The 27727-nt window shown below is 42.8% G+C and overlaps 1 protein-coding gene across 6 annotated transcripts in view; it reads right to left on the bottom strand.

Annotated features, from left to right (window-relative positions):
* LOC100543530 (glypican-5-like) overlaps nucleotides 1–27727 on the bottom strand; it is a 427109-nt gene that overhangs the window by 200909 nt on the left and 198473 nt on the right. The window contains exon 7 of one of the 6 annotated variants that reach the window (XM_085233256.1): nucleotides 8827–10176. The exons of the other annotated variants lie outside the window; for them this stretch is intronic. Coding sequence (XP_085089382.1) covers nucleotides 10089–10176 — 88 coding nt within the window. The 3' untranslated portion in view covers nucleotides 8827–10088. Of the gene's footprint in view, nucleotides 1–8826; nucleotides 10177–27727 lie in introns of those variants that run through there. 6 annotated transcript variants of the gene reach the window in all.

Below are 27727 nucleotides of genomic sequence, written 5' to 3'. Positions count from 1 at the left end.
ATTCACCAAGGATAACTGATCTGACTTTTAAGGACAGATGTAAAGAGGTTGAAAACCTCAGCCTTTTCCTTAATGCTTATGTTCCCTGCAGCATCCAGTAATGGATGAATTTTCTCCTTGCCCTCTTACTTTTAATACTTACTTTTTATAAAAAACTTTTTTGTTTTCTAACCCCTGTGGCCAAATTGAACTCAAGCTAGGCTTTTGCCTTTTCAATTTTCTCCCTGCATATTCTAACTTCTTTGCAGTCTCTGAGTTGCCCATCCCTTCTTCCATAGCATGTAGATTCTCTTTTTCTCTTGGAGTCTAAACTCCCTGTTCATCCACACTGATCTTCCTCCTCTTTAGCTCATCTTACGGCACAGGGGGACAGCCTGCTCCTGCACCTGTAAGACATCTTTCCTGACGTGCTTCCAGCCCTCCTGGACCCCTTTACCTTTCAGGACTGAATCCCAAAGGATTCTCCCTGTAAGTGTCCTAAAGAGTTCAAAGTCCATCCCCCAGAAGTCCAAGGTAGCAGTGTCAAAGACTCCCCTCCTGATTTCACCAAGAATCAAGAACTCTACCTTTCATGGTCACAAAATGGGACAAGTGACATGGAAGATTAATCAACTTTCAAAGGAAGCATGAAAGGTTCCCACTGATTCTCTTAGAATAGACCTGCACAACTGTGCCACCTCACTTAACATCTTTACCAAAGAACTTCTGTGAGGCAGCAATTCTCTCACTGTGAACTATTACAACAAGTTTTCCTAAATTTCTCATTTTCTGAGAAGCAAATAAGTTATTTCATCAGGGACTTGAGTAAAGTTGAGTGGCACTCTCAGGGTTTGACCCACAAAATTAGGTACACCAGGTAATATCTACAGGCCCTCTCTTTACTAGTTACTCATTATGCTAGGACATGCAATTTATTATTTTTTATATAGTTAATCTTTCTTTAAGACAGTGATTTTGTAAGACCTCCACGTATCTACCTGCCGGTAAAGGAAAAAGTGGGAAACTTGTCACATTTTTATAGTCAATAAAACTCTCAGATGCAATAGCTGTCCATGATCCCTGAATTTTTATTTCATTTCTGCATCTTTAAAATACAATGTTTGGCAGAAGGTGTCTTTTAATATTCAGGTGTAAAACAGGATTTCTACAATGGCACCCCAGGAACCAAACTACAGTGCTGCCAAACTGTAGTGCTGCAGCTGCTCTGATGTGATCCGTGCAGCTTGAAAACTAATCTAGAAAACCCATACTGTTATTAAAAGGGAAAGATCTTTTCTGGGGAAAAATGAATTCCTTTGGGTGTGATATATAGAAGAAAAAAAATAATAAAAACTTGAAATATATGAATCTCGATTACACTGAGAATTGCTTGTGTGCTTCAAAAATGTTTGCTCAGCTCTGGTCAAAATCCAGTCAGAATGAATGAAGCTGAAAAATTAAAAGCTACACGGGAGATCCCTGGCAAGTCAAAAGTTGTCTTGTTCCAGAAAGGAGGAAACAGTCACTCTGGGTCTTGTCTTCCACCACAGTTACATGATGGGTTGTAATTTATGAACAGTGAGTATTCGTTCAAGACTGAAGTTAATTGTGAAAAGTATAAAAACTGGGCTACTTGAGCATGGAAAAGTAACCCTACAGTTTTAGGATTTCAAAACAAAAAGAAAATGCAAGGCAAGAATAGGAGAAGAAAGGGCCAGTTTAGATGGTCAGATGTGTAATTCAATTTGGCATTATCAGCTGATTGAATTTTCAGGAAAAAATAATTAAGTACATGGGAACATTAAGCAGCAATTCCATACCATCTTCTGGTGACACTTCCCATTGGAAAAAAGGAAATCTTTAGTTTTGAGCTGAACTCTGTTATGCCTTTTAAACATACACAAAATCTAAAGAGCTTTGTGCTGGTGAACAAAACAGATTTCGTACTCTTTTCTTGCACTACACCAGGTGCTACTTCCAAAGTAAAGAACTGTAAAGAAATCAGGAATCTTGCAATTTCTCTGCTGGCTGAAGTCGGATCCAAATGATTCCTCTTCTGCTTCCTCACAGAGAAAATGAAGTAATGACATGTTTTGGGTTAGGCTTGGAAGTGCTAGGCAATAAATACAGTGCAAAAGTTGATTTCTCTGGACTCTGCAGAACTGGAGAGAAACTGAGTCCCTTATTAACAGGAATATATGGATATTATATATATTCCTATATATAAATAGGAATATGTCCTATAAAAATATATTTATTAGATAATAAATTCCAAAGGATTGACAACTAAAAGTGGTCTCTCATGCAAGTGATCAACACTAAGCAAAATTTCATTTTGACAGTTTAATCAAAATCAAAGAATTGAGCCCACATGTGAATTTTTCATATAAATCTCTTCTATACTGTTTTGTCTATTTCAACAATTTAAGGCAGAATTTCCAAAACCAGCAGTAATGCTTACAGCTCAATTCTTAGCAATGGTCTGAATATCTGTATCAAAAACAAAACAAAACAAAATTACATTCATTCAAAAGATTCTTAAATTCTTTTCTTCTTATTACAAAATGCGCTGCTTTCACCAAACACATTTTCTTTGTACAGTACATGGAAGCATTTTAAGAATTTTAAAGTTTGATTTATGGTGCATTAGCATAGCAAAAAAGTAAGTAAATAGCAAACTAGGATAAGGCTCCTTTCCCATAGTGAGTCTGTCAACTGCCTATACAGACATTCTAAGGAAGCGAATATGAAGACCAAAGAGCTTCATACTCATACACACAACTCATTTTTCCAAATGCAAAAGCCAGGTACCTCAGGTCACTATATGCAGATTCAAATTACTGCAAGAGACGTTGGGGTATATTACTGCCATACAATGTATAAACAATGAACATGCATACTGCTTTCATCTCTACAGTTCTGGCACCTGGAGCGCTCAGCATAAAGGAGGCCTCCCTGAAGGCACGCCCAGTGAGTTACATCAACTCAACCACACAGCAATTCTAAAGAGTTTCACCTTCCACTGGAGTGCTCTTGATTTGGAAAAATAAATCTGTTGTTCTCCTCTGAGGGGAAGAGAAGCCCACCTCTCCTATCCCTTGAAACATGCAAAATTATTGCCCTCGCTGCCACACACCTCCTCAACTTCTCCAAGTTGGACAGGGCATGGAGGAACTCCAGGGCTGCTCACTCTCCTCTCAACCTCCTCCTGAGCTGTAAATACCACATTCTCAGCACACAGAGTCTTCAGGAGCCCAGAAATTGCAATCCAGACTCCTACTGCCAAGTTTTGTCACGTATCTCTCATGGCAGTTATGAACTCAAAAATAATTCAGAACGCATTCTTGCTTTGGGAACAGGTAGTTCTGCGATCAACAGAACACACGATGTCTTTCCTTTGCAGATTTTTTCATGTGTAACGAAGCTGAACTCACCCTCAATGAGCAAAAATATTAACACCATTTCCCTCTGCTTACAGAATTTGCAGAGTCAATGTTACTCAGACCTCTTCCTTTCCATTAATTTGATTGTGACCGGCTTAGTTTTGACTGAAATTGTTCAAGAAATGAAAAATGAAGAGCGAGCAGGCAGACAGAACAACACACATTACAAATGCCTTGTTTTTGTAGAAAACCCAGCCAAAATCAAAAAGAAAAACAAAAAAGGCTTTTTTATAATACTATTGAACAGCAAGCAGAAAACCTCAATCTTGGATCCTTGTACACACCTAGCTAGCTCTGCTGATACTTAAAAGCACATTTATTTCAAATATTTAGTAAGAGTGAGGCTGTGCTAGAGTTTCCATCCCTTTGATATATTTGATTAATGATTTTAGTGTCTTCAAGCCAAGTTCAGGAATATTGCAAGAAACCCAAGTATCTGATTTATTCCAGCAGCTGGGACATCACTGTTGCAGATAAAGCTGCTTTGGCATATAAACAAACATTATTAGCACTTTTCAGTTCTGGAAGATTGACTGAAATGAGAGAAGTTGTATTTACCAATGGATGAAGATTTCATAAAAAAAGAAATTCAGTAATCTATAGGATTATCAGTGTGTATGCAGGGGGTTCTGATGCCGGAACATTTTGGGTGAAGAAAAGGGGAGTTAATCACTACAAGTATCAAGAACATACCATGCCATGTACCTACACATGGAACTATAGAATCATTAAGGTTCGAGAGGACCACTAAGATCATCCAGTCCAACTATCCACCTACAAACACCATTGCCCACTAACCCATGTTCCTCAGTGCCACATCTACACGTCTCCTCAACACCCCCCAGGCTGTGACTCTACCACCTCCCCAGGCAGCCTGTTGCAATACCTCATCACTCTTCCTGAGAATAAAAGTTCCAATCTCAACCTCCCCTGCTGCAACTTGAGGCCAATATTTCTTATCCTACCTCTGTTACCTGGAACAGAACCAGACCTCTAATACTGCATAAAACATGTTTTTTTTATGAAAATAGATTGCTTAGCTTTTCTACATCTACTGCAAGAGCTCTCTCAACCAATAGCTTTCAGCATAAAAGCTCAAATCATTTACCTATGAGCAAAAAAATTCCTAGCAGAGTTTGGAGCAGGGGGAAAGAAAAGAAGTGTCTCTATGAGACACCATGGTGGTGCTGTAGTATAATGCATTTAGGTGCAGCCAACGTGCCTATTATACATTAGTCAGAGTATTTAACGAGGGATGGCAGCACTGAGAGAAATTTTCAGAAAAAAATGTGGATGGGGATGCAGGGCAGATTCTCTCTCCAGTTTGCTACTTTCCAGGAGGACACTTTTCCCTGAAATAAACCATTCCTCCTCCAACCCTTCACATAAACAGAGTCTACTTCTGACTACATAGAGGTGCTGAGCTGCCCATTCCTCCTCCCATACAATCCTCTTGTACATCTGACACAAGTAAGTGGCGGAAGAAAGAGCTGTCAGCTAGGTCTGCCAAAGATTTTTTTCCTTGAAGCACGAGAGAAGACAGGATTGACCTTGAGTGAGTGTATATTAAACAACAAGAGAAAATCAGGATGAGGGTGAGAAAGGATTTATGGACTTTGGAGGCAAAATGCTGTTTCACTTGCTGAACTGGAATAAATATCACAATACCACTGGCTTTAAGAGCATATTACTTTCCGCCGGGTGAGAAACTGGCCTAGCTGTGGGATGCTGAAGGGAGTTGGGCTTTGAAAGAGCTACAGATGTCAGGGAGTGATCTAAGCCAAGTGGAGCCTCAGTCTGCCATCACCACAGTCTTAAAACACCCCATTTTTCCCAGCCACCCAAGTTATGAACTTCTGAACTGGCATCAATAAAATCTATGAGCCTTTATATAAGTTAAGCTTTATGTAGCTAAGTTTTATTATCAGTTATCCCAGCACATATTTGACGGCCTCACCTTGTATCATGTGTAATTATTCATGCTTGTCCATAGCAAGATAAATGCGTCACTAATAAACTGTGGCTGCACCTTGTGCTAATGTAAGTGACTGGGAATTAGTCTTTCCCTTTCGTTCGCCCAAGAATTAATGATATTGTTAGGGAACTGCACTGAATTCACATAAACGAAGTCACCATTAGACTTCTGAAACAGATCAGAAGTCAGCTTTTAATGTTTATTTGCTCCCTAAGGAACTAGCCCATCACATAGAGCTCACACAAGTGGTGAAAAGTCAACAGCTCACAGTTCGTGCTCAGGTGCAGATGTATGGCTGGATAGAAGGAAGCATAACTAGAAGTGAGGCACCACAGAGCACTCAGCACACCTGAGTGTGCTCACATTACAGCCCTTTTCCAAAGCGAAGGTGTTAGACTGAAAACAGACTTTGATTGTGTTCGCAGAGTTCACAGCAGACAGCATGAATAATCTAAATTAGTGAAACACACTCGAGAAGTATTTACAAAAGGTGAGGCACAGAGAAAGAAAGAGGAAAAAATCCACCTGATCTCACCTTATCACAGAGCTCCTAATTCAACCCTTTTCTGAATTAGGAAGAAGATATCTCTTTGTTCAGAGGACATTTTTCTCTGAACAAGGAATCACAACTTACATTTAGTGTTCTTAAAAAACAATATGAATTACTGGATCAAGTTTGTGGATTAACATGCATGCTGTGTGTTTATCCACATGGCAAGGAGAAGCATCCATCTTAAACACACCTCTGAGCTAGAAGAAAATCCCATATTACTCAATGTCAGCACCAGCAAAGTCCTTTAACATCGTGAGACTGGAAGTGACTGAACAAAGCAAGCCAACAAGAGGATAGGTAAGTCCAGCAGCCTCATACTTGCTGCCCAACTCATCTACCTGCACCTCTCCCACCACAGGTGTCTCCTATGAAGAAAGGCTGAGTGAACTGGGTCTGTTTAGCCTTGAGAAAAGACGACTGAGAGGGGACCTGATCCAGGTTTAGAAATATCTGAGGTGTGGCGGCCATGGTGGTGGTGAGGCCAGTCTCTTTTCAGTGGTACGTGGAGACAGGACGAGGGGAAATGGACATCAGCTGCAGCATAGGAAGTTTCACACGAATGTGCGTAAGAACTTCTTCACGGTGAGGTGACGGAGCACTGGAACAGGCTGCCCAGGGAGGTTGTGGAGTCTCCTTCTCTGGAGATATTCAAGTCTCGCCTGGACGCCTACCTGTGCGACCTGGTGTAGGGAACCTGCTTTGGCAGGGGGGTTGGTCTCGATGATCTCTAGAGGTCCTTCCAACCCCTACAATTCTGTGATTCTGTGATTCTAACCATGCCGTGAGCACAGTGGCTGTTGGTGCCATCATCATCTGAGCTTGTTCCCATAGAAACATTTCGTCCTTACTTGGTGCATTTTGCCTGAAATGGATTAGGTGGCAACATAGATCTAAAGTTGAGAGAAAGGCTGGGTTATCATCTCTGTCTTACTGAAAGGAAATTGAAGTAAAGGGAGACTACATCTCATCTAGATGAAGGAATTCTCAGACGTGTCGTAGCTCAACCGAGACCTACAATGTAAGTTAAACAATGGGTTTCTTAAGCTCTTATTCATAAAGTACAGAAAGAAGAAACACAATCCTCAATCCTTTTTGTGTAAGTCTTTGACTCACCACTGCTTTCCTCCTTCCCCTTGGCACCTTTTCCCCCACACAAGCCAAATTCCACACACAAAGAAGTTTTCTCTCCCAGCTTCTCTCGGCTGTGTGCTTACACATCCTGCTGAGAGCTAGCACCAGGCCCTGAATGACAGGTTTTTCTAGCACTAGGAAACAGATAGCTGTGGTATAGTTTTAAATTTAGACAGTTAAGCTGCAGTGTAGCAGCTCAGATGCAGCTGCTCAGTATAAAAACAAAACTAAAATGAGTGAGCAAGTGCAAACAAGGAATCACAAATTGTTTGAATTGGAAGGGACGCTTAAGGTCATCTAGTCCAACTTTCCCCTGCAGTGAACAGGGACATCCACAGCTCCATCAGGTGCCATCAGAGCCCCATCCTGCCTGACCTTGAATGTCTCTAGGATGGGGCATCCACCACACCTCCAGGCAATCTGTGCCAGTGCCTCACCATCCTTATTGAAGAAATCTTCCTCCTTATATCCAATTTAAATTGCCCCTTCTTCAGTTTGAAAACATTTCCCCTTGTCCTGTCATGACAGATCCCGCTAAAGAGTATGTTCCTTTCATTCTTTGAGAATGAATATACAGATACTGAAAGGTTGTTGTCAGGTCAACTCACAGCCTTTTCTTCTCCATGCTGCACAGCCCCAGCTCTCTCAGCCTGTCCTGTAGGAGAGGTGATCCATCCCTTGGATCATTGTTGTGGCCCTCCTCTGGATGTGCACCAACAGGTCTGTGACTCTCCTGTTCTGAGAGAATTTGAAAGCAGTGCTTCACAAGTGCAGAGGGACAGGATCACCACCCTGATCTGCTGGCCATGCTTCTTTTGCTGCAGTCCAGGATACAGTTGGTTTTGTGGGCTGCAAGGAGACACTGCTGGTTCACATCCAGCTCACCATCCACCAGTACCCCCAACTCCTCTCCAGCAGGACTGCACTCCACCTTTTCACTCCCAGCTGATAGTGATACTGGGGACAGCCAATACTCAGGTGCAAGACCTTGCACTTGAACCTCATGAGGTTCTCCTGTGCCCACTGCTCAGCTTGTCTGAATGGCATTGCATTCCTCATGTGTGCCAACTACACCGAACAACCTGGTGTCACCTGCAAATTTGCTGAGAATGTAATTGATTCCACAGTCAGTGTCAGTGACGAAGATGTTAGAGTTCCCAGTACTGACCCCTGAGGGACACCATTCACCACTGATCTCCACCCAGGCACTGAGCCATTGACCATCACTTTCCAAGTATGATCTTGTTAGCAGTTCCTCATCCACTGCACAGTCTACCCATCAAATCTGTATCTTCCCAATTTGGAGAGAAGAATGTTATGGGGCACTGTGTCAAAGGCCTTACTGTAGTCCAGATAGATGACATCAGTGGCTCTTCCTTTGTCCACTGACACAATTACATCATCATTTAAAACAACTAGTTTAGCCAGGCAGAACCTACTCCCAGTGAAGTCATGCTGGTTAACCCACATTAACTTCCTCTCTCCCATGTGCCTTAGCTTAGTTTCCAGGAGGATCTGTTCCATGATCTTCCCTAGCAGAGATGAGACTGATATCTAAAGGAAGGCTATACGAGAAGTTGTTGCAATCTTAATCATTTCATACATCATTATGAATTGAACTCTTTCCGTCACAACACTAATTTTTTCCCCTAGGATAGTGTTTACCAAAAAAAAAATGCAAGCCTCCTCACAATTACTGCTTCACTGAAAAATAATTTATTTTCAAGCAATTCAATACAGAGATCACAAGCACAGATCTGTTTGGCCCCTTTGCTTCAAGAGAAGATGCAAAACAGAAGATCATCTTGAATTTCAGTGTGAACTAGAAAGTTACTTAAAACTTTAGGGAAAAAAAAAGGATATTTGAATCTGGCATTTGTTTTGCATCAGTGACAAAACTTTCAGTATCTGAAATCTGATGATGCATTTGCACATTTATCTAAGAGCACCACAGTTCAAAAACAGTTTAAAAAGACAACTAAGGCATAATTATCCATATTAAGGCAGAGAAAGAAGAACTGAATAGTATACCAATACATTTTCTGTACTGCGTTACAGTCATCAGTAAATGAATGCAAGTGGTGGCAACAGAGAGAGACAGACAGCCAGGCACCTTGTACTAATCAGCAGCTTTGGGTAGCAGACTGCTCTCTCTAACATGATAGGTCTCCACACACAGCTATCTGTCCATGGGAGGGAAAGAGGGAAGATACAGGCCTGAGAGAATAGAGGGTGAAGAGTTCTGTCTTAACCTTTTTCCTATGTACAATATAAACAAAGCCATGGGGAGCCTCTGGGGAGAAGGGAGTTGGTTACATTGTTCAGGCTGTGGTTACGTTGCTGGGGTTTGGTAAATAAAAAAACATTTTTATAGCTCATTAAGCAGCACTTTGGGAGATGTTCTCATATCCACTTTCAAGGGGCTGCGGACAGCTAACATTGTGTGGTGGGTATGGGAAGCAGTCATTTCAAACTAAAGGTTTGGAGGAAAGGCATTCCATGTTGGGCTGAGGAACACTGGTGTGCAACCTTCTTAGGTTACTGATGTAGTGGCTGCTAAAGCATTGCTGCTTTCACTTAATAGATTTGATGGAAGTGCAGTATTTCCATTCATGAAAAATAATCATCTAACTGATTCCACAAGACCACTCATTTATTTTTGTATTTTCTCTATGTTGTATGAGAAATATCTTACGTGCACATAGATGGAAATCCCATATATGTCTTACAGGAGTTACATTGGTATTGCAGGGTCTAAGGGCTAACAATCGTTCCATTATTTCTTTGAACAAACACCAAAAAATACACACTGGTCCTCCTCCTGGCCAACAGAGCACTTAGTGCAGACCATTACCCCAGAGCAAGCTGTGTCCATGGGTAAGGGAGCCTCCCAATAGCACTCTTCTAATCAGCCAAGTCTTTGCTTGTAGACAAGACATTGATACAGAGGCAAATACGGACATCTTCCCACTTCCCCTGAAGAAGTTCCTTCACTGGAGATCCTATTTCAGGTGCATCGTTCTTTTTCAAACAACCCTCTCATCCAGAAAAAACACACACACACACACAAAAAAAAACAACAGTCAAAGAGAGCGCTGTGGAAAAAAAAAAACACCTTCAACACCTCTATCAACATAGGTCTTTTCCCCTTATATCTGGCTTTGCTGAAGCACATGTACTGAAAAGGAGTACATATAACCTAATACCTCTACTGACTTTTTTTTCTTTTACCTTCCATGGATTCCCACTGGTTTCAATGATATGGGCAGAATGACTCTTTCACAGTACAGGTAAATTCTGAACAGTTTGCCTTTCCTCTCTTCTTCATCTTGCAGATATTTTCAGGTGAAGAAACAGAGACACTTCTACAGCTTAATTCAGCCTTACTGTATCTTTGACACTGTTCTCAGGTTGCAGGTTGATGTAAAATGTCATAATTTTATATCTGACCTTGAGCAAGAACGTTAAGACGTTTTCTACTTTCCCTGCATATAAGTGTCTTAGTTTCAGCTGGGATAGATTTTTCTTCAGAGTGTCTGGTATAATGCTATGCTTTTGGTTCTAAGAGAAAAACAGTTGGTAACATGCCAGTGTTTTTGGTTCCTGCTAAGCTGTGTAGCACAGAGCCAAGCCGTTCCCAGTGAAGAGCACAAGGAGCTAGGAGGAACCGAATTACGACAGCTGATTTAAACTGGCCAAAGGGAAATCCCATACCATGTGACATCAAGTAGAAGGAGTTTTGGAGGGTATGGGAGATAGGAGTTCATCTTACTCTCTGCTGCTGCTCAGAGGCTTGCCGGGCATCATTTGGGGGGGTGGTAAGCAATTACTTGTGCATCACTTGTTATATACATTTATATTGATAGAGATGGAGTCATAATTATTATCCTTTCCCTCTATTTTAGTAAATAGTTTTATCTCAACCCATGAGTTCTACCATTTTTCTTCCCAATTCTCTCCCTGATCCCACTGGGAAGAGGGGAGTGAGCAAATAACTGTGGTGCTGAGCCACCTGCAGGGTTAAGGCACAAAAACCTGTTTGCAAGGAGCTGTGAGCTGCTCCATGTCACCATGGAAAGTAATGTCACCTAGCCTCGTCAGAGGAAGGAGAACAAAAGAGAAAGGAAAAGTCAGCAGCAGAAAAAGGCACTGCCTACCACTTTCTTTGGTATGCAGTGATACCATCCTCAAAGCAGTAAGCTGTGCAAAGGAAGATGGTGGTGAGAAGCTGGTTTATGACACAGGAGAATAGCCACTCTGCCTCCTCCAAGATAGACTGCAGGCAGTTGCAGGCTGAGCACTCTGATTTAAATTATTGACTTCAGTGTCATATCAGTCCTGATTTAGGACTTGATTCAGAACCACTGCAGTCAATGCAGCCCTTATGTGCTGAAGAACGTGACTGTAGATGGGTGAAACTGACCTGTCTTCAGTAACATCATCATTAATAACATCCTGAAGATTAACTCACAGAAGAAATTTTAATGGCTATAACATGGCCTAGGAATACTTCTAGAATCTATGAAGTTATTTCTGGTCTTTTGCAAGGAGAAATTAACTACATTCAAATGTCAGAGTAACAGAAGTTTTAGCAAAAAGATACTGAAGTGGCTGAGCAAGGAGCAACTCTTAATCCTGAGTGGATTTTAGAGCCATAGAATCATTGAGGTCGGAAAAGATCTTCAAGATCATCATGTCCATCTATCATCTAATACTACAAGTCCATCACCTAACCACATTCCTAAGCACCACATCTACAGATCTCTTAAATACCGCAGGGAAGTTAACCCCACCACTTCCTAAGGCACCCATTCCAATGTCTAACCACCCTTCCCATGAAGAAATTTCCCTCACTCCCAACCTAAATCTCCCCTGGTGCACCTTAAGACACTGCTTCCTCACATCCTATCACTTGTCACTAGATAAAAGAGACCAACAGCTCCTCACTCCAGCCTCCTTTTCAGGTAGTTGTAAAGAGCAATGAGGTCTCTCCTCAGCCTCCTTTTCTCTAGCCTACACAACCCTACTATCGTCAGCTGCTCCTCATACGTCTTGTTTTCTAGACTCTTCACCAGCTTCATTGCTTTTCTCTGAAGGTGTCCTAGAAACTCAAGGTCATTCTTGTAGTGAGGGGCCCAAACAGAACACGGTACACAAGGTGCGGTCTCATCAGTGCTGAGTAGAGAGGTACAATCACATCCTTCATCCTACTGGCCGTAATCTTTCTGGCATTGGTGCCACTGGCAACTCTTAGCCACTAGGGCACACTGCTAGCTCATGTTCAGATGGCTGTCAACTGGCAAGCACCCTCAGCACCTTTTCTACCAGGCAGATTTCTAGCCATTCTTCACCTATCCTGCAGCACTGCAACTGACTGTTGTGATTGAAATGCAGGACTTGGCACCTAGTCTTGTTGAACCTCATACAGTTAGTCCTGGCCCATTGATCTAGCCTAACCCAGACCCTTCTGCAGAGCCTTCATACCCAGAAGCAGAACATGCCCACCCAACTTGACACTGCCTGCAAACATACTGAAGGTGCACTCGATCCACTCATCCAACTGGCCCCAATACTGAGTCTGAAGGAAGACTACTTGCAACTAACTGCCTACCAGATTTAACTCTGCTCACAACAACCATCCAGTTCTTTACCCAGCAGGGAAACAAATGAAAATATGAATAAATAAATAAATAAATAAACCCAAAACAACAAAAAACTTTGATACTGGTTGGACTTCTTCTCCTGAAACTGGTCTTCATTTGACATCATCCCAAATCCACAATACTGTTTGATCAAAATCTGAAAGATCCTTATGAAGAACTGCATTGCTGAGACAAGGTTAGAAATTCTATCACTAAATATCTGATAACCTAAATATATCCACACATCTTAATTCATATAGCTTCTAAAATCACAGGAATTCTCTGATAGCCAAAAGAATATGAAATTGGTCGTTCTGTGTGGTTCCAGCAAAGAATGCCCCTGTTCACATCCAAGTACCTGAGCCATTTAAGATTCTGCCCTCAGTACTATGAGAAAAGCAGATAAATCACAACAACTACCTTCTGTACGCAAGTCTAATCCTAATCCTTCTGAGTGTGGAATACTGCATGAATCCACTCTTCAAACCAAAATTGAGTTACACAGGCAAGTAAAATAACCATGCAATAGAAGTGGTAAGTTATTCCATCTTTAACACTTTAAGGAATTGTTAGTTTCCTTGTTGGTTTTTTTTTGTTGTTTTGTTTTTTTTTCTTTGTTGTTTTTTGAAATTATTTTTTAAAATAAAAACATTCTGCGCATTACCATGAAACGTTTTTTCTCGTAATAGAGCAGTTAATGAAGTACCCTGCAGGAGTTAGTGAGAATGTGAAAAAAAAATCTCTAAAAGAATGCACTGTACACGATCTCTACCACCACCAAAATAGACTTAAAGGCTAAGAAAGATGTACATGCATAGCCATAGTATTTCTTAATTCAAAGTTCAATGTTAGCACTGCACTTGAATGAACAGCTAAACCACCAGGGAGTGTCTGGAATTAATCTATTGGATGGAAATTTCCTGATTGGCAGCAAACAGGATGAAGTTGGCAGCCAAACATTTTCTGGGTCTGTTTCAAAGAAATTATCCAAGACTTGAGTAAGAACCTCCCTGGGGCAGGAGTGTGTCACAGCTCATCAGCTTATCAAGACGATCTTATTTCACTGGGCAGAAAGAACTGGATTGAACTTTACATTCAGTAAACACTCCTCACTACTTTTTTCAGCATAGTACGCCATGTACCTTTGTATCTTCTGAGAGACTTCAGAAAAGGCAAGTCTCAGTCCTTCAATGTTGATCTTGATTCTTAATTGCCACAACTCCTCATGCCAAAGCAATAGGCATAAGGAAGTGACACAAATGCTTATGTGTCAATTCTCCCACTGCTGCCCTGCACATAACTTTGTGGAATGTCTTCTATTCTAAGGCTCTGAAACTCTAACACAGATAGTTCTCCTATGAGCTCTGGAAGCAGAGAAAAGCATTATTTCACAGACATGAGGAAGTAAGATGTTACATTCAAGGCCAGTACTTCTAGACTATTTCTCCTACCCAATGCACATTTCATTGTTCCTTCTCCTTCCCATGTTTATAAAAGTGGAAAAAGAAAAAAAAAAATACTAGCCAAAGGATGCTAATCTAAAAAAAAAAAAATCAATTGTAAATCATTTCAAAGGTAATTAGCATGTAAAACCATAACAGCACTGCTGCTTGAATGTTTCCACAGAGATTTCCAGACTTACAAGGAAAAAAAAATGAGGAAGGATGCCCCAGTACAAAACATGAGAGGGATTCTTTCTTAATACTTTTAAGATCTCTTACTTCACTGATGAGAAATAAATCTTCTGAAGGAAAGTAGTACCTGCTAGTATCATTAAGAGACTTAAACATGGCAAGACAAAACTCCCTGAAGTCAAAGCAGCTACTGGTGTCAAAGAAAACAATGCAGCAATTTATATTTCCAATCCCAAGTTTTATGTTACAGCAGAATATTTGGTCTTTTAACAATTAATGATAAATCAAAACACTGACAAGGTACTGGGATCCTATTCAAAGAGATGTACAATGTATATCAAGAAGGAAAAATAAGAAGCTTCTTTTGTCAATGTGTCAAATGGGAGCTGTGTTAAGGGACCACTATTTTCTGCCACAACAGCAGTATGGAATTTCTGACTCAGCATGTAAGCTAACAAATTGGATGACTAAGCTTCAAGAAGCACAGATTCCATTCGAGATGAGTTGCTCTTTTAGCATCCTTAACGAATACATGCAACAAGTGTATGGCATATGTCCTTAATATTAAAAGCTGTCTAGTAAAAAAAATGCAATGTTGTTACAAATCATTAAGTCATTAAGGTTACAAAAGATCTGTAAGATCACCTAGTCCAACTGTCCACCTACTACCAATGCTGCCCACTAAACCATGTGCCTTGATGCCACATCTAAATGTTTCTTGAACACCTCCAGGGACCATGACTCCACCACCTTCCTGGGCAGCTCGTTCCAGTGTCTGATCACTGTTCCGGAGAAGAAATTTTTCCTGATGTTCAACCTGACTCTCCCTTAACACAACTTGAGGCCATTCTCTCTCATTTGATTGCTGTTACCTGGGAAAAGAGGCTGACCCACACCTCACCACAACCTCCTTACAGGGAGTGATAAGGTCTCCCCTGAGCCTCCTCTTCTCCATGCTGAACAATCCCAGCTCCCTCAGTCGCTCCCCATCAGACCTGTGCTCCAGATCCTGCACAGCTTCATTGCCCTTCTCTGGACACGCTCCAGGGCCTCAGTGATTTTCTTGCAGTGAGGGGCCCAAAACTGAACATGGTACTCAAGGTGCTACCTCACCACTGTAGTTCAGGAGACAACCACCTCCTGCTCCTGCTGGCTGCACTACTTCTGACACAGGCCAGGATGCCATTGGCCTTCTTGGCTACCTGGGCACACTGCTGCTTCACATTCATTTGAGCATCAATAACAACACCCCTGGATCCTTTTCCTTTCTACAGCCCTACAGCCACACTGACCTAAGCCTAAAAATGTAGATAACTAACAAGAAAGAATTAAAGGTATTTGGGATAAGAGTGAAGGATTTCTGAGGGGCACTTTACTTTGTCTCCTCCCTCCTTCTCACCTGGACTGGAACAGCACTGGTAGAACACAAAGACCTCCAGGACAGGATCCCACCCAGTACACCAAGCAGGGGAATGCAGAGAGCACAGAAGGGGACAGTTAAGGATACTTCAGCATTTTCTCTGCAAAAGAGTTTGTCTTTACAGATTTGCCTTCTTCACTAAGTAAAGCAACACAACGGAAATCTAAAATGGTGCTTTTTTTTTCCTCCTCTCTGGAATTGGTACTTCCAATCCCCTAAAAAACTAATGCAATTCCTTATACAGCCTGGATGAAAAGCAGCCTCAATAACATTGAACTGCAAGATCTCTTGTGGGAATAAAGTGAGGAAAAGAAGCTTAAACTTAACTAGCCTTTCAAGCACTTTCAACCAATAAATGGTTTCTTTCACGTTCACACAATCCTGGTTTAAATACTCAAAGCTGAACATGCTTCTAGTACCAGTATGAAATACTGCTAGCTGCCTGATTTTCACATCATTTTCATACTAAGTGGCTCTGGTGGGACTGCTGAGCTGCTACAGAGGTAAGAAGCAGAAGACTAATGTGCAATCTTTTTCTTTCTAAGGGGATTTTTGTAGATAGTTCTTATAGACTCTCACAAAAAGTATAATTTTACTGTTTCTCTGTACAGATATTAAGAAAACCTTATTATCATTTCTATAGGGAAAGCAATTAAAATCCATGCTTGAGCTCACTTTGAGTAACTGCTTACTATATTAACTTTCAATTTGTTATTCCTCAACAATTTTTCCCCTAACACAGAGATCATGTTTGACTGCACCTTAGCAATTTCAGTATAATTCAGTTATATCTAAAATATTTTTTACCCTTAGGAAAAAAAAGTCTGTAGACAAAAGCCCAGCCACAACTATTAAGAGATGACTCCAACTCCCTTACATGGTGATCTATGATCACTCTGTTCAAATTACGCTATTTGGCAAAATTTATATTTTCATCTTCACTCCCTTCAGCAATAGAATAGATTGCTGAATGTACCTGATGATACATCCAATTATTTGGCGTGCATAAAAGTTACAAAAACATATTTTCATTCATTAAATTCTTCTCATTCATATTGAAATGGAAAAAACTAGTGTAGGCAAGATTACATTTCTGTGCAGAAAAAACGGATCTGGGATAATTAGTCAACACTCAGCTGAACATGAGCCTGGTGGCTCAGGTGTGCACAGGTGGCCAAGAATGCCAATAGCATCCTAGCTTGAACAAGAAACAGCATTGCCACCAGGTGCAGGGAGGTGATTTTCCCTGGTATTCAGCTCTGGTGACACTGCACCTTGAGTACTGTGCGCTCTTTTAGGCCTCTCACTGCAAGAAAGATGCTGCGGCCCCGGAGCATGCTTAGACAAGTGTAATGAAGCTGATGAGGGGTCTGGAGCACAGGTATTATGGGAAGTAGCTGAAAGAACTGGGATTATTTAATAACTAATGATTTCATGACTTTGTATTTCATTTAAATAGAAATGGAAAAATAGAATCACAGCAATGTATCTGAAAAACAAAACCTGAGCAGTACAGGCACTCCCCAGCTGATACTCTGAAAAGGATGAGCCTCCTGGAGACAGCACCATTACCATGCTCAAGCACATGTGGTATGTCACAATCCTGACACCAGACTCACCCGATCAATTTGGATTCAATCATGCCTGTATTTCTGAGCAGACATAAGAGCATCTAAACCTGAATAATAAAGCTCTAAATTGTACAAGAGAGTTCACTGGCCTCTGTGCTTTTAAAATATACAACCATTATTTGTAAACTGATAGTATGCCTTTTACAGCTTTCCAACCTGAAAATACACCTAATCTTTTCACCGCAAGATAAACATGATCTTCCCTCTAGTTTAGTTGAAAATAAACATAAATCAAGCACTTGCTGAAAAGCTGCAGAAATGTCAAACTGCAACTGCTCTGTATGGACTCAACGTGACAGTGAGTTTATTCAGAAGAAGATTAAATTGCAACAAAAAACATTTAAGAATTTCAAATCATTTGGGATAAATGCAAGCAAAGGAAAAGGCATGTCACACATCTGCTTCTTGTCATGATTCAAGCCAAAATGCGTATGACAACTGCTTTGCTTTTTATTGCTAGGCATACCACAAAATTCTGAGCCTCTTCCTCCTATTACGGACATAATAGTTTCCAATCTGCTCATGAATGTGAAGTAAGAGGTAAAATTCCTGGTTAACCAACAATTACTTACGAACTGTTAGAGAGGGGAGGGCTGGTTTCCTCTGAAGAGCTCTGTGGAAGGGTCACAATGAGTGTGCAAGAATGCACAAAAGTTACAGAAAGCTTTTAACATGTTTAGCTGATCCTGCAAACAATGAGCAAAAAGCATTTTAAACTTGCTGGGTTTTCATGCAAGATCACATGTTATTCATGAGCCCTGACTGACAAGGGCTTAAACCCTGTGGATGTTAGGATCAGACAGGCAAAAATTACCATTTTATTGTTGGCAGTGCAGTTTGTTATCAGACCACTTGACTTCAAGTTCCTGATTTCTGCATTTCCCAAAGATATGAGATATTGAAGGAAATGGAAAAGGTGAGGTCAATCCATTCTGCATTAAGCCTGATATCACTTCTGTTTTCGCTGATGTCACACCATTAACTCATCCTCCATAGCTGTTCATCAGATATTCTACCAATAATAAAAAAAAAATTGCCAAGAAACTTCCTGAGTATTTTCAGCACTATCTGCACCAGTCTCATGGTTCAGATGTCCTAAGGGTGGAAAAAATTGTGCTTAATGTCAGAGCAGAGGCACTATGGAGCTGACAGGTACTTTCACACTGCTCTTGGGCCTGTCCCCTCTGCCATGCCTGATAGCAGAGCTAGGCCATAAGCAGAGAAGCCAACACTCTGTCCTTTAGAGGGGCAGCCCAGACAGACCTGCCTGTCCAAGAGCAGGAGATCTGCTCCTGCCAAAGTAGCTCAGTGAAATGGGACTTAGTCCTGGGGCTGCTTCCTTGAGGGGCACATGCTCTGAACAGGAGGTGGCAGCCTGGGCTGCTCCCTTTTTCCACTTGACACCACAGCTCACCTTGCAGAAAAAGCAATTCCACATACGAGCCTAATCACTAAGTTGGTCATTTCCACTGTTGGAATCATTAACACCAGAAGGGCAGGAAGGATACACACCAACATCAGAATAAATCTTACCTGTTCATAACAATTTATATCCACATAGTTTTAAAAGTATGTAGAGTTTCTTCATCAATAGCCAGGTGAGCAAGTTTGCAGACGATACCAAGCTGAGTGGTGCAGTTGATGCTAGATGGAATGAATGCTACCCAGAGGGACCTAGACACACTTGAGAGGTGGGCCCATGCCAACATCATGAAGTTCAACAAGGCCAAGTGCAAGATCCTGCAATTGGGTTGGGGCAATCCCAAGCAGAGATACAGGCTGGGCAGAGAATGGCTTGAGAGCAGCCCTGAGGAAAAGGATTTGGGAGCATTGATTGATGAGAAGTTCAACATGAGCCAGCAGTGAGTGCCTGCAGCCCAGAAAGCCAACTGTATCCTGCGCTGCATCAAGAGAAGTTTGCCCAGCAGGCTGAGGGAGGTGATTCTGCCCCTCTGCTCTTTTAAGATCCCACTTGGAGTACTGCATCCGGTTCTGTAGTCTCCAACACAAGGATGCTCCAACATTGAGCTGCTGGAGCAGGTCCAGAGGAGGGCCACAGATTATCAGAGGGCTGGAGCACCTCCCCTATGGGAACAGGATGAGAGAACTGGGGCTTTTCAGCCTGAAGAACAGAAGGCTCTGGGGGACCTTATAGAGCCTGCCAGTACCTGCATGGAACCTACAGGAAAACTGGGAAGGGACTTTTTATAATAGTCAGTAGCAACAGGAAAAGGGAAAATGGCTTTAAACAGGAAGAGAGTAGATTTCAACTAGATATTAGGTAGCTTTTTCCTGTGAGGGTGGTGAGACACTGGAACAGGTTGCCCAGTGAGGCTGTGGATGCTCCCTCCCTGGGAGCACTTCAGGCCAGGCTGGATGGGGCTGTGAGCAACCTGGGCTACGGGAGGTGTTCCTGCCCCTGCAGGGGTTTGGAAACAGGTGATCTGAAAGGTCCCTTCCAACACAAACCATTCTATGATTCTATAGAAAATAAGCAAAATAGATAGAATACCTGTAAGTTTTTGAAATATGTCCAATACAGTTTTCACAGTTCATTCTTCGGAACTGTTCTCTTATGAAAGATATGACTTGACACTTTAAAGAAGCATCCACTTCTGTTTTCCTCTCTCATTGTATCAGAGCTATGCACTGAAAATGAAAGACAGAAACCCTAAAACTTTAAGAGAATACAGTTTTGATTTGGTCTTTGGATTTTCTGAATTTGAGGCCTATTTCTAAGAAAAAAAATTTTGACTAACAATAAAACAATGCCTTAACATAAATATTCGTGTTCTGCTACTGACTGGGGAATATGGGTAATTCACCTCCTCAGCACCACTGCCCTCAATCTCTCTTCAGTCTTTCCATTCCCCTGCTCATCCCCCCATCCCCCCAAGCCTCAAATGAAGTGCAAGACCTAAACTACTTTTTTTTTTCAGAAGGAATAAAAAAGAAATTTTTACATTAAGATGTACAGAGTAAGTTCAAGGGCATGCAGAGACTACTTGTGAACCGAGTTGACATTTTCTAAGTTGCATATGCATGTATGAAAATTCTGAACAAAGATGTGGGGCAGAATTACAGGGCTTCTCAGTACACCATACTCTTCTGGACTCAGGGGTCCGCCCTCCAGTCACAGCTGCCATTTTGTGAGTACACAGACAACTGAAGAGAAGTAGATACTGTCTCCTACTCTTTCTGGTAGAGATGTCCTTCTATTAACGTAGCAGAAAAATCATTAGTAAATGATCTTTCTGCTTTGTCTTTGAAATCTATGTCAATCATTAATAGACAATGCCAGGCATGTTTATTACAAAAAAACTGAAAACAGTTTTAGGTCTGGAATTTAATATTAATAAATGACTAGCAAGCCAAGATTGCAGTATGCAATACTGCCTACAGAAGAGCCCACAGATAAAAATGGACAATAATGAAAAACTGTTCTTATTAAAATTGATTAAGTAATTAATTTCTGATAACTTTGATTTATTGAACTGACTCCCCTGCATAGGGAGCATCTTGGAAAATGAAGTCCTCTTTTTGTTTACTCACTTCTATAGGCCTGCTGAATCACGGCCTGAACCTCTGATTGATCAGGTGAAGGCAATTCACCTGTGCTGCAGGAAGGGATGGAGCCCAGCTGCACCTCTCCTAGACCCATTTAAGAGCTGACTGCCAGTAGGGAAGGATCTCTTCTGGAGATCTGCTCCATCAGAGTCTATTTCATGAGCCCAGGATAGGGTGAGTGTCTTTCTTTTCCTACTCCAATATGATAATTACATCAGCCAAGCTCCTGGATATATTATACCATCTGTATATTCATTGATTATACACTATACCATCTGTATATTCATTGACTGTGCAATTGGTGAGCCAGGCAGGCCAAATATAATTTGTATCATGGCTTTCTTATGGAATTTCTATAAATTGGTCAAGGGGGAGAACACCATTCCCCTAGATAAAATGATCCCCGCGCAGATCCCAGGATTTCTGGGGTCTCCTTATTATCAATTAGCGACTATAATTGAGAAATGGGGTTCCCTGCGTTCTTTGGGGAATATTTCCCCAGTACGCATGACAGAATACTTTCAGGGACTAGACTACAAAAGAAAGGCAGTAGCTGCATCCACAGTGGCATGGCCACTGTTAAATGCTTTAAATCAAGCTTAGAAAGTGAAAATCAGCTATTAAAAGCTCGTATTGACAAAATGGAACAAGAACTTAATGTATTAACAGGAAAAAAAACAATTTTACAGTCTAGGTCAGGTCCGTAGTATTTCAATAGATGATAGTCATACCTCTGAAGTAGCGGACCTGGTTCAAGAGTCAGATCTAGAGGTTCCACTTATGGCGGACCCCCTGGAACTCCGTCCTATTATAACTCAAAAAATGAAGAAAGTACAAGATAGACCAGCAGGGGTGCCCCCTGACCAATGGCCCCCTGCCAAAACACATTTGCACGTAACAGCCAGGCCATATACTCCAACTGAATTAATGGACATGGTGCAGCGATTTTGGCAGAGGCCGAGAGAGAGTATATCTGCATGGCTGCTCAGGTTATGGGATTCAGGGGCAGAAAGTGTCATGGTTAATGGGCCAGAAGTAGCAAAGCTGGCCACCGTAACGTTACATCCTGCTGTCAGGCAGAGACTATACTCTGCCGTCCAGTATAGCAATGAAAACCGTTCAATAATAGATTGGTTAATGGCAGCATGCTATATGGTCTGGCCAAATAAAACAGACATTCCATTAAACACAGGACTATGGTCCTCCATGGAGGACCTTCAGAATTACATTCGTGAATTAGGTATGAGAGAAGCAATATACGAAGACTCGTATGATAGCCCAGATATGATCAAGTTATTGGCGGGTATGCGAGACTTAATCTTACAACAGGCCCCTTCCCATCTATATAGGACCTCAGTTTCCATATTAAACCCTCTCATGACCTCGGAAGCCATTGCTCAACAGGCTGCCCAGATAGTAGCTGATCTGGGGGAGATGGAGTGTCTGCACACTAGGCGCAATATCCGAGTGGTAGAAGCAGCTCCCAATAGTTAAAACCAAGAGGCCACCTATACGAAACTCTCAGTCAGGGCCCATAAGGGTCTCATGAAAACAAATGTTTAATGTCCTTATTCAGGCTGGGGTCCAATTTACTAAGATCGACTGCCAGCCCAATCATATCCTCAAACAAAGATTCCAGAACTACTCTATGAAACCAAGGTTAAGAGTTACAGGAACAGTACCAACAACGACGTGGAATTTAGAGGATTTCATCATTCCCAACAGAAAAAAAGTCCCCTCAGGTGCTTTGGGCTACAATGCCTGAACCACCTGAGGCAAAAGACTTCATTTTGGCCCAGTTCATGGTGTGACGAGGGATGTCAGTCCCCCTAGGGCCTCCAGACGAGACCAGAGGCCCTATGTAGAGTTAACAATATACTGGTCCCGGAAAAATGTCCAGAGAGTTATGGCACTAGTTGATACTGGAGCAGAAAGATCAATTATTTACAGAGATCTGAACAAATTTCATGGAGACAGAGTGATGATTGGTGGTTTTGGAGGCCAGCCTATTCCTGTCACCCAGACATGGTTAAAATTAGGGGTTGGGCATCTCCCACCCCGGGAGTATAAAGGATCTATTGCCCCAGTCCAGGAATACATCTTGGGCATAGATATTCTATGTGGTCTGGCTCTCCAGACAACCGTGGGTGAGTTCAGACTTTGACAGAGATGTATTAGTATCCAGGCAGTGCAAGCAATATTAAGAGGCCATGCAAAACATGGGCCAATTTGCCTGCTGAAATCGCACCGGATTACTAATGTGAGACAGTATAGACTCCCAGATGGGTAGGATGAAATATCAAAAATGGTGCAGGAATTAGAAAAAGTGGGTGTTACAAGACCTGCACACAGCCCATATAATTCCCCCATATAGCCGGTGCAAAAGTCGGATGGCACGTGGAGAATGACAGTAGATTACAGGGAATTAAATAACGTCATGCCGCCTATTCATGCAGCTGTACCCAATATTGCCTCCCTAATGGAGGCATTGAGTAGGGAGATAAAAACCTATCATTGTGTCCTAGATTTAGCAAATGCGTTCAATATCCCAATTACTGAAGAATCACAAGATCAGTTTGCATTTATGTGGGGAGGCAGGCAGTGGACCTTTCAGGTCCTGCCACAGCAGTATGTGCATTCACCAACGTATTGTCACAATCCAGTGGTGCGTGACCTGGCTGATTGGAAAAAACATGATAATGTTAACCTGTATCACTATATTGATGATCTCCTGCTGACATCCGACTCATTGGAGGCAGTAGGACAGGCAGCAGATTCATTAACCGCCTATTTACAACAGAGGGGATGGGCTATAAATCCCCAAAAGATGCAAGGTCCAGGCCTGTCTGTAAAATTCCTAAGGGTGGTTTGGTCAGGAAAGACTAAAGTACTGCCCAGTGCTGTCATAGATAAGGTTCAGGCGTTCCCAGTCCCTACAACATCGAAGCAGTTGCAAGAATTTCTAGGTGTACTGGATTACTGGCGTTCTTTTTATACCTCACCTAGCGCAGCTGCTAAGGCCACTGTACAGACTCACAAAAAAGAGGCAGCTATGGGATTGGGGGAAAACAGAACAGGACGCTTTTGAACAAGTGAAACTAGCAGTTAACAAGCCCAGGCATTGGTATGTTTGACCCTACCCTCCCAGCCGAGCTGGATGTTCACATCACTCAAGACAGCTTCAGTTGGGGCCTTTGGCAACGCCAGAGTTCTGTTTGCACTCCATTGGTTTCTGGTCTCAGGTTTGGCACAGAGCAGAAGAAAAATACAGTATGATTGAAAAACAGTTATTGGCTGCCTATTCAGCATTGCAGGCAGTAGAGCCAATAACTCAAACGGCTGAAGTTATAGTCAAAGCCACTCTGCTGATTCAGGGATGGGTAAAAGACCTGACCCACCTTCCTAAGACAGGGGTGGCCCAAGTACGATGGGTCACCTACCTCAGCCAAAAGAGCAGTCTGTCTTCATCACCCTTGAAAGAAGAACTCCAGAAGATCCTAGGCCCACTAACATATCATAGTGATGCACCAAAAGAGATACTGGTTGCTCCACGGCAAAAGAGTCCCATTCAGGAGGGAAAATACCCTATCCCTGAAGATGCCTGGTACACAGATGGATCCAGCAAGGGCAACCTGAGCAAGGGGAGAGCAATAACATACCATCCTTCCACCGAGACAATCTGGTTTGATGAGGGGGATGGTCAGACCAGCCAATGGACAGAACTGCGATCCATGTGGATGTGTTTAATCAATGAATATACAGATGGCATAGATATATATCCAGGAGCTTGGCTAATAGAATTTATATTGGAGGAAATGAGAGAAAGTCACTCACCCTGTCCTGGGCTTGTGAGATGAACTCCTGGTGGAGCAGTAGACATATGGAATACAGTCAAACACAGGACTGTATGTGTCTACCATGTTTCTGGTCATCAGACACTACAGTCCCTGGGAAACGATGAAGCCGACACGCTGGCCCGAGTTCGATGGATTGAGAATTCACCACCTGAGAACATCGCCCGTTGATTACATCAGAAGCTACGGCATGCGGGACAGAAGGCAATGTGGGCAGCTGCTAAAGCATGGGGACTGCCCATACAGCTACCTGACATCGTCCAGGCAGGCCGAGACTGCGATGCTTGCTCCAACATGAGACTGAGACTGTTGCCCAAAACAACAGCCCATCTTTCTAGAGGACATAATCCTCTCCAGCAATGGCAGGTCAATTACATCGGGCCCCTTCCTCAGTCTGAGGGGGTGAGATATGCCCTGACCTGTGTCGACACTGCAAGTGGGCTACTGCAGGCTTATCCAGTGCCGAAAGCAAACCAGGCATATACCATCAAGGCACTCACAAAACTGATGCCTGCCTACGGAACACCTCAAGTCATCGAGAGCGACCCAAGGAACTCATTTTACTGGTACACTTATACAACGCTGGGCAGAAGAAAATAACATCAAATGGCGATTCCACCTGCTATATAATCCAACAGGGGCAGGCCTCATCAAACGTTATAACAGTATTCTTAGGGCTGCCCTGAAGACAGACTCCCAGTCCCTGCAGGGGTGGACAAAGAGACTGTAGGAAACCTTGCGGGACCTGAATGAAAGACCCCGAGATGGTAGACCCAGTGCCCTGAGAATGTTGCAGACAACATGGGCCACCCCGCTTAGGATCCAAATTAAGAGCACTGATCATCAGGTAAGACCCCTGATTGGTAATGAAAATAATCTTCTGCTCCCTGCCTCTGAGAATTTAGATCCTGGCACCCACAGAATAAAATGGCCTTGGAAGATGCAGGTAGGACCCAGGTGGTGTGGCCTACTTGTACCTGAGGGGAGATTGTTGGAGGTGGGAGGCTCAGTAATCCCTCCAGTAATAGGTACATGGCCTACTGATATTGTGGTCAACACAACAATTTTCATTGCTAAAGGGACCCCCATCATGTCTCTATGGCAGATCAGGACAACCCCTTTGGTGCCTGATATTATTATGCAGCTGCAGACATCCGGCCAGAAAGTGTGGTAAAGGCCCCAGGACATGCCCCAGTACAAGCAGAAGTGTTGACCCAGGATAGAAATACGGCCTGTATCTTGCCCTGGAGGGCAGACCTTCCCCTCTTGGTACCTCTGAAACATCTGTATTTCTCCCCGTGAGTCTTTGAGCCTTCAGGATCACCGGAAGGAACAAAATGCAATCAAAGCGTTCCAGTGTTACTGTCAGATCACGTGCAACACCCGGTGATGGTCTACAAGGGACTGATGGAGCATAGGACGGACCTGCACCTCACGACCGCATGCCTCCAGTAACATCATCAAGCACTGGCCCATAAAAGAATATCAATGTTCACCAATTGTCACTCATCTTGAATTTTACCAACATTTGTCACAATGAAATTGTATAAGCATCGCGGTGTACTGGATCTCTGTATTAGGAAAAGCTCACCTGTTTAGTCAACCTAATCGTTGGTTCATGCCGTGAAGGGGTGGAGAGTACGGGGCTGCTGAATCACAGCCTGAACCTCTGATCGATCACCTGAGGTGAGCAGTGAGTCAGCTACAGGAGCACAGGTGAAGACAATTCAGCTGTGCTGCAGGAAGGGATGGAGCCCAGCTGCACCTCTTCTAGAGCCATTTAAGAGATGACTGCAAGTGGGGAAGGATCTCTTCTGGAGATCTGCTCCATCGGAGTCTATTTCATGAGCCCAGGATAGGGTGAGTGTCTTTCTTTTCCTACTCCAATATACTAATAGTAAGAGCTGGAGTAAGTAATATAATAATAGTAAGAGCTGGAGTTCTGCGCGTGGTTGTGAGGTTACGATTTCATTGCGATCACAGAGACGTGGTGGGACAGCTCACATGACTGGAATGTTGTCATGGAGGGCTATGTGCTTTTTAGGAAAGAACGGCTGGCTAGGCGGGGTGGTGGAGTTGCTCTTAATGTGAGAGAGCAGCTAGAATGTATTGAACTTCACTTGGGGGAGAGTGATGTAGCAGTGGAAAGCTTATAGATGAGACTCAAGGGGCAGGCTGGTAAGGGTGATACTGTTGTGGGTGTGTACTACAGGCCCTCTGACGAGGATGAGGAGGCTGATGAGGCCTTCCGTAAGCAACTGGATGTAGCGTCACGTTCCCAGGCACTGGTGCTTATGGGGGACTTCAATTATCCAGATATTTGCTGGACGACCAACGTGGCCAGGCATGCACGGTCCAGACGGTTCTTGCAGTGAGTTGAAGACAACTTTCTAATGCAGGTGGTGAAGGAACTGACACGGGGAGGGGTGTTACTGGACCTTATTCTCACCAACAGGGATGGACTTGTTAAGGAAGTAAAGGTTGGGGGCAGTTTGGGTTGTAGTGATCATGAGACGGTGGAGTTCAAGATCCTGAGTGGAAGAAGCAAAGCAATAAGTAGGATTGCTACCCTGGACTTCAGGAGAGCCAACTTCGATCTCTTCCGGGACCTACTTGGAGCTATCCCGTGGGCTTGGGTGTTAGAAGGTAAGGGGACCTCTGAGAGCTGGTCAGCATTTAAACAGCTCTTCTTCCAAGCTCGGGATCGGTGCATCCCTGTGAGCAAGAAATTGGGAAAAGGTGGCAGGAGACCTGTGTGGATGAGCAAGGAGCTGATGCGCAAGCTCAAAGGAAAGAAGAAGGTCCATGAAATGTGGAAAAAGGGTCTGACCACTTGGGAAGAATATAGGAATGTAGTCAGGGCCTGCAGGGATGCAACGAGGAAGGCTAAGGCCTGTC

The sequence above is a fragment of the Meleagris gallopavo genome, chromosome 11 (assembly GCF_905368555.1).
Source record: "Meleagris gallopavo chromosome 11, MGAL_WU_HG_1.1, whole genome shotgun sequence".
In the NCBI taxonomy this organism is placed as follows: domain Eukaryota; kingdom Metazoa; phylum Chordata; class Aves; order Galliformes; family Phasianidae; genus Meleagris; species Meleagris gallopavo.
Note: the sequence above shows the minus strand (reverse complement) of the source record. Positions and strands in the feature narration are given on the sequence as shown.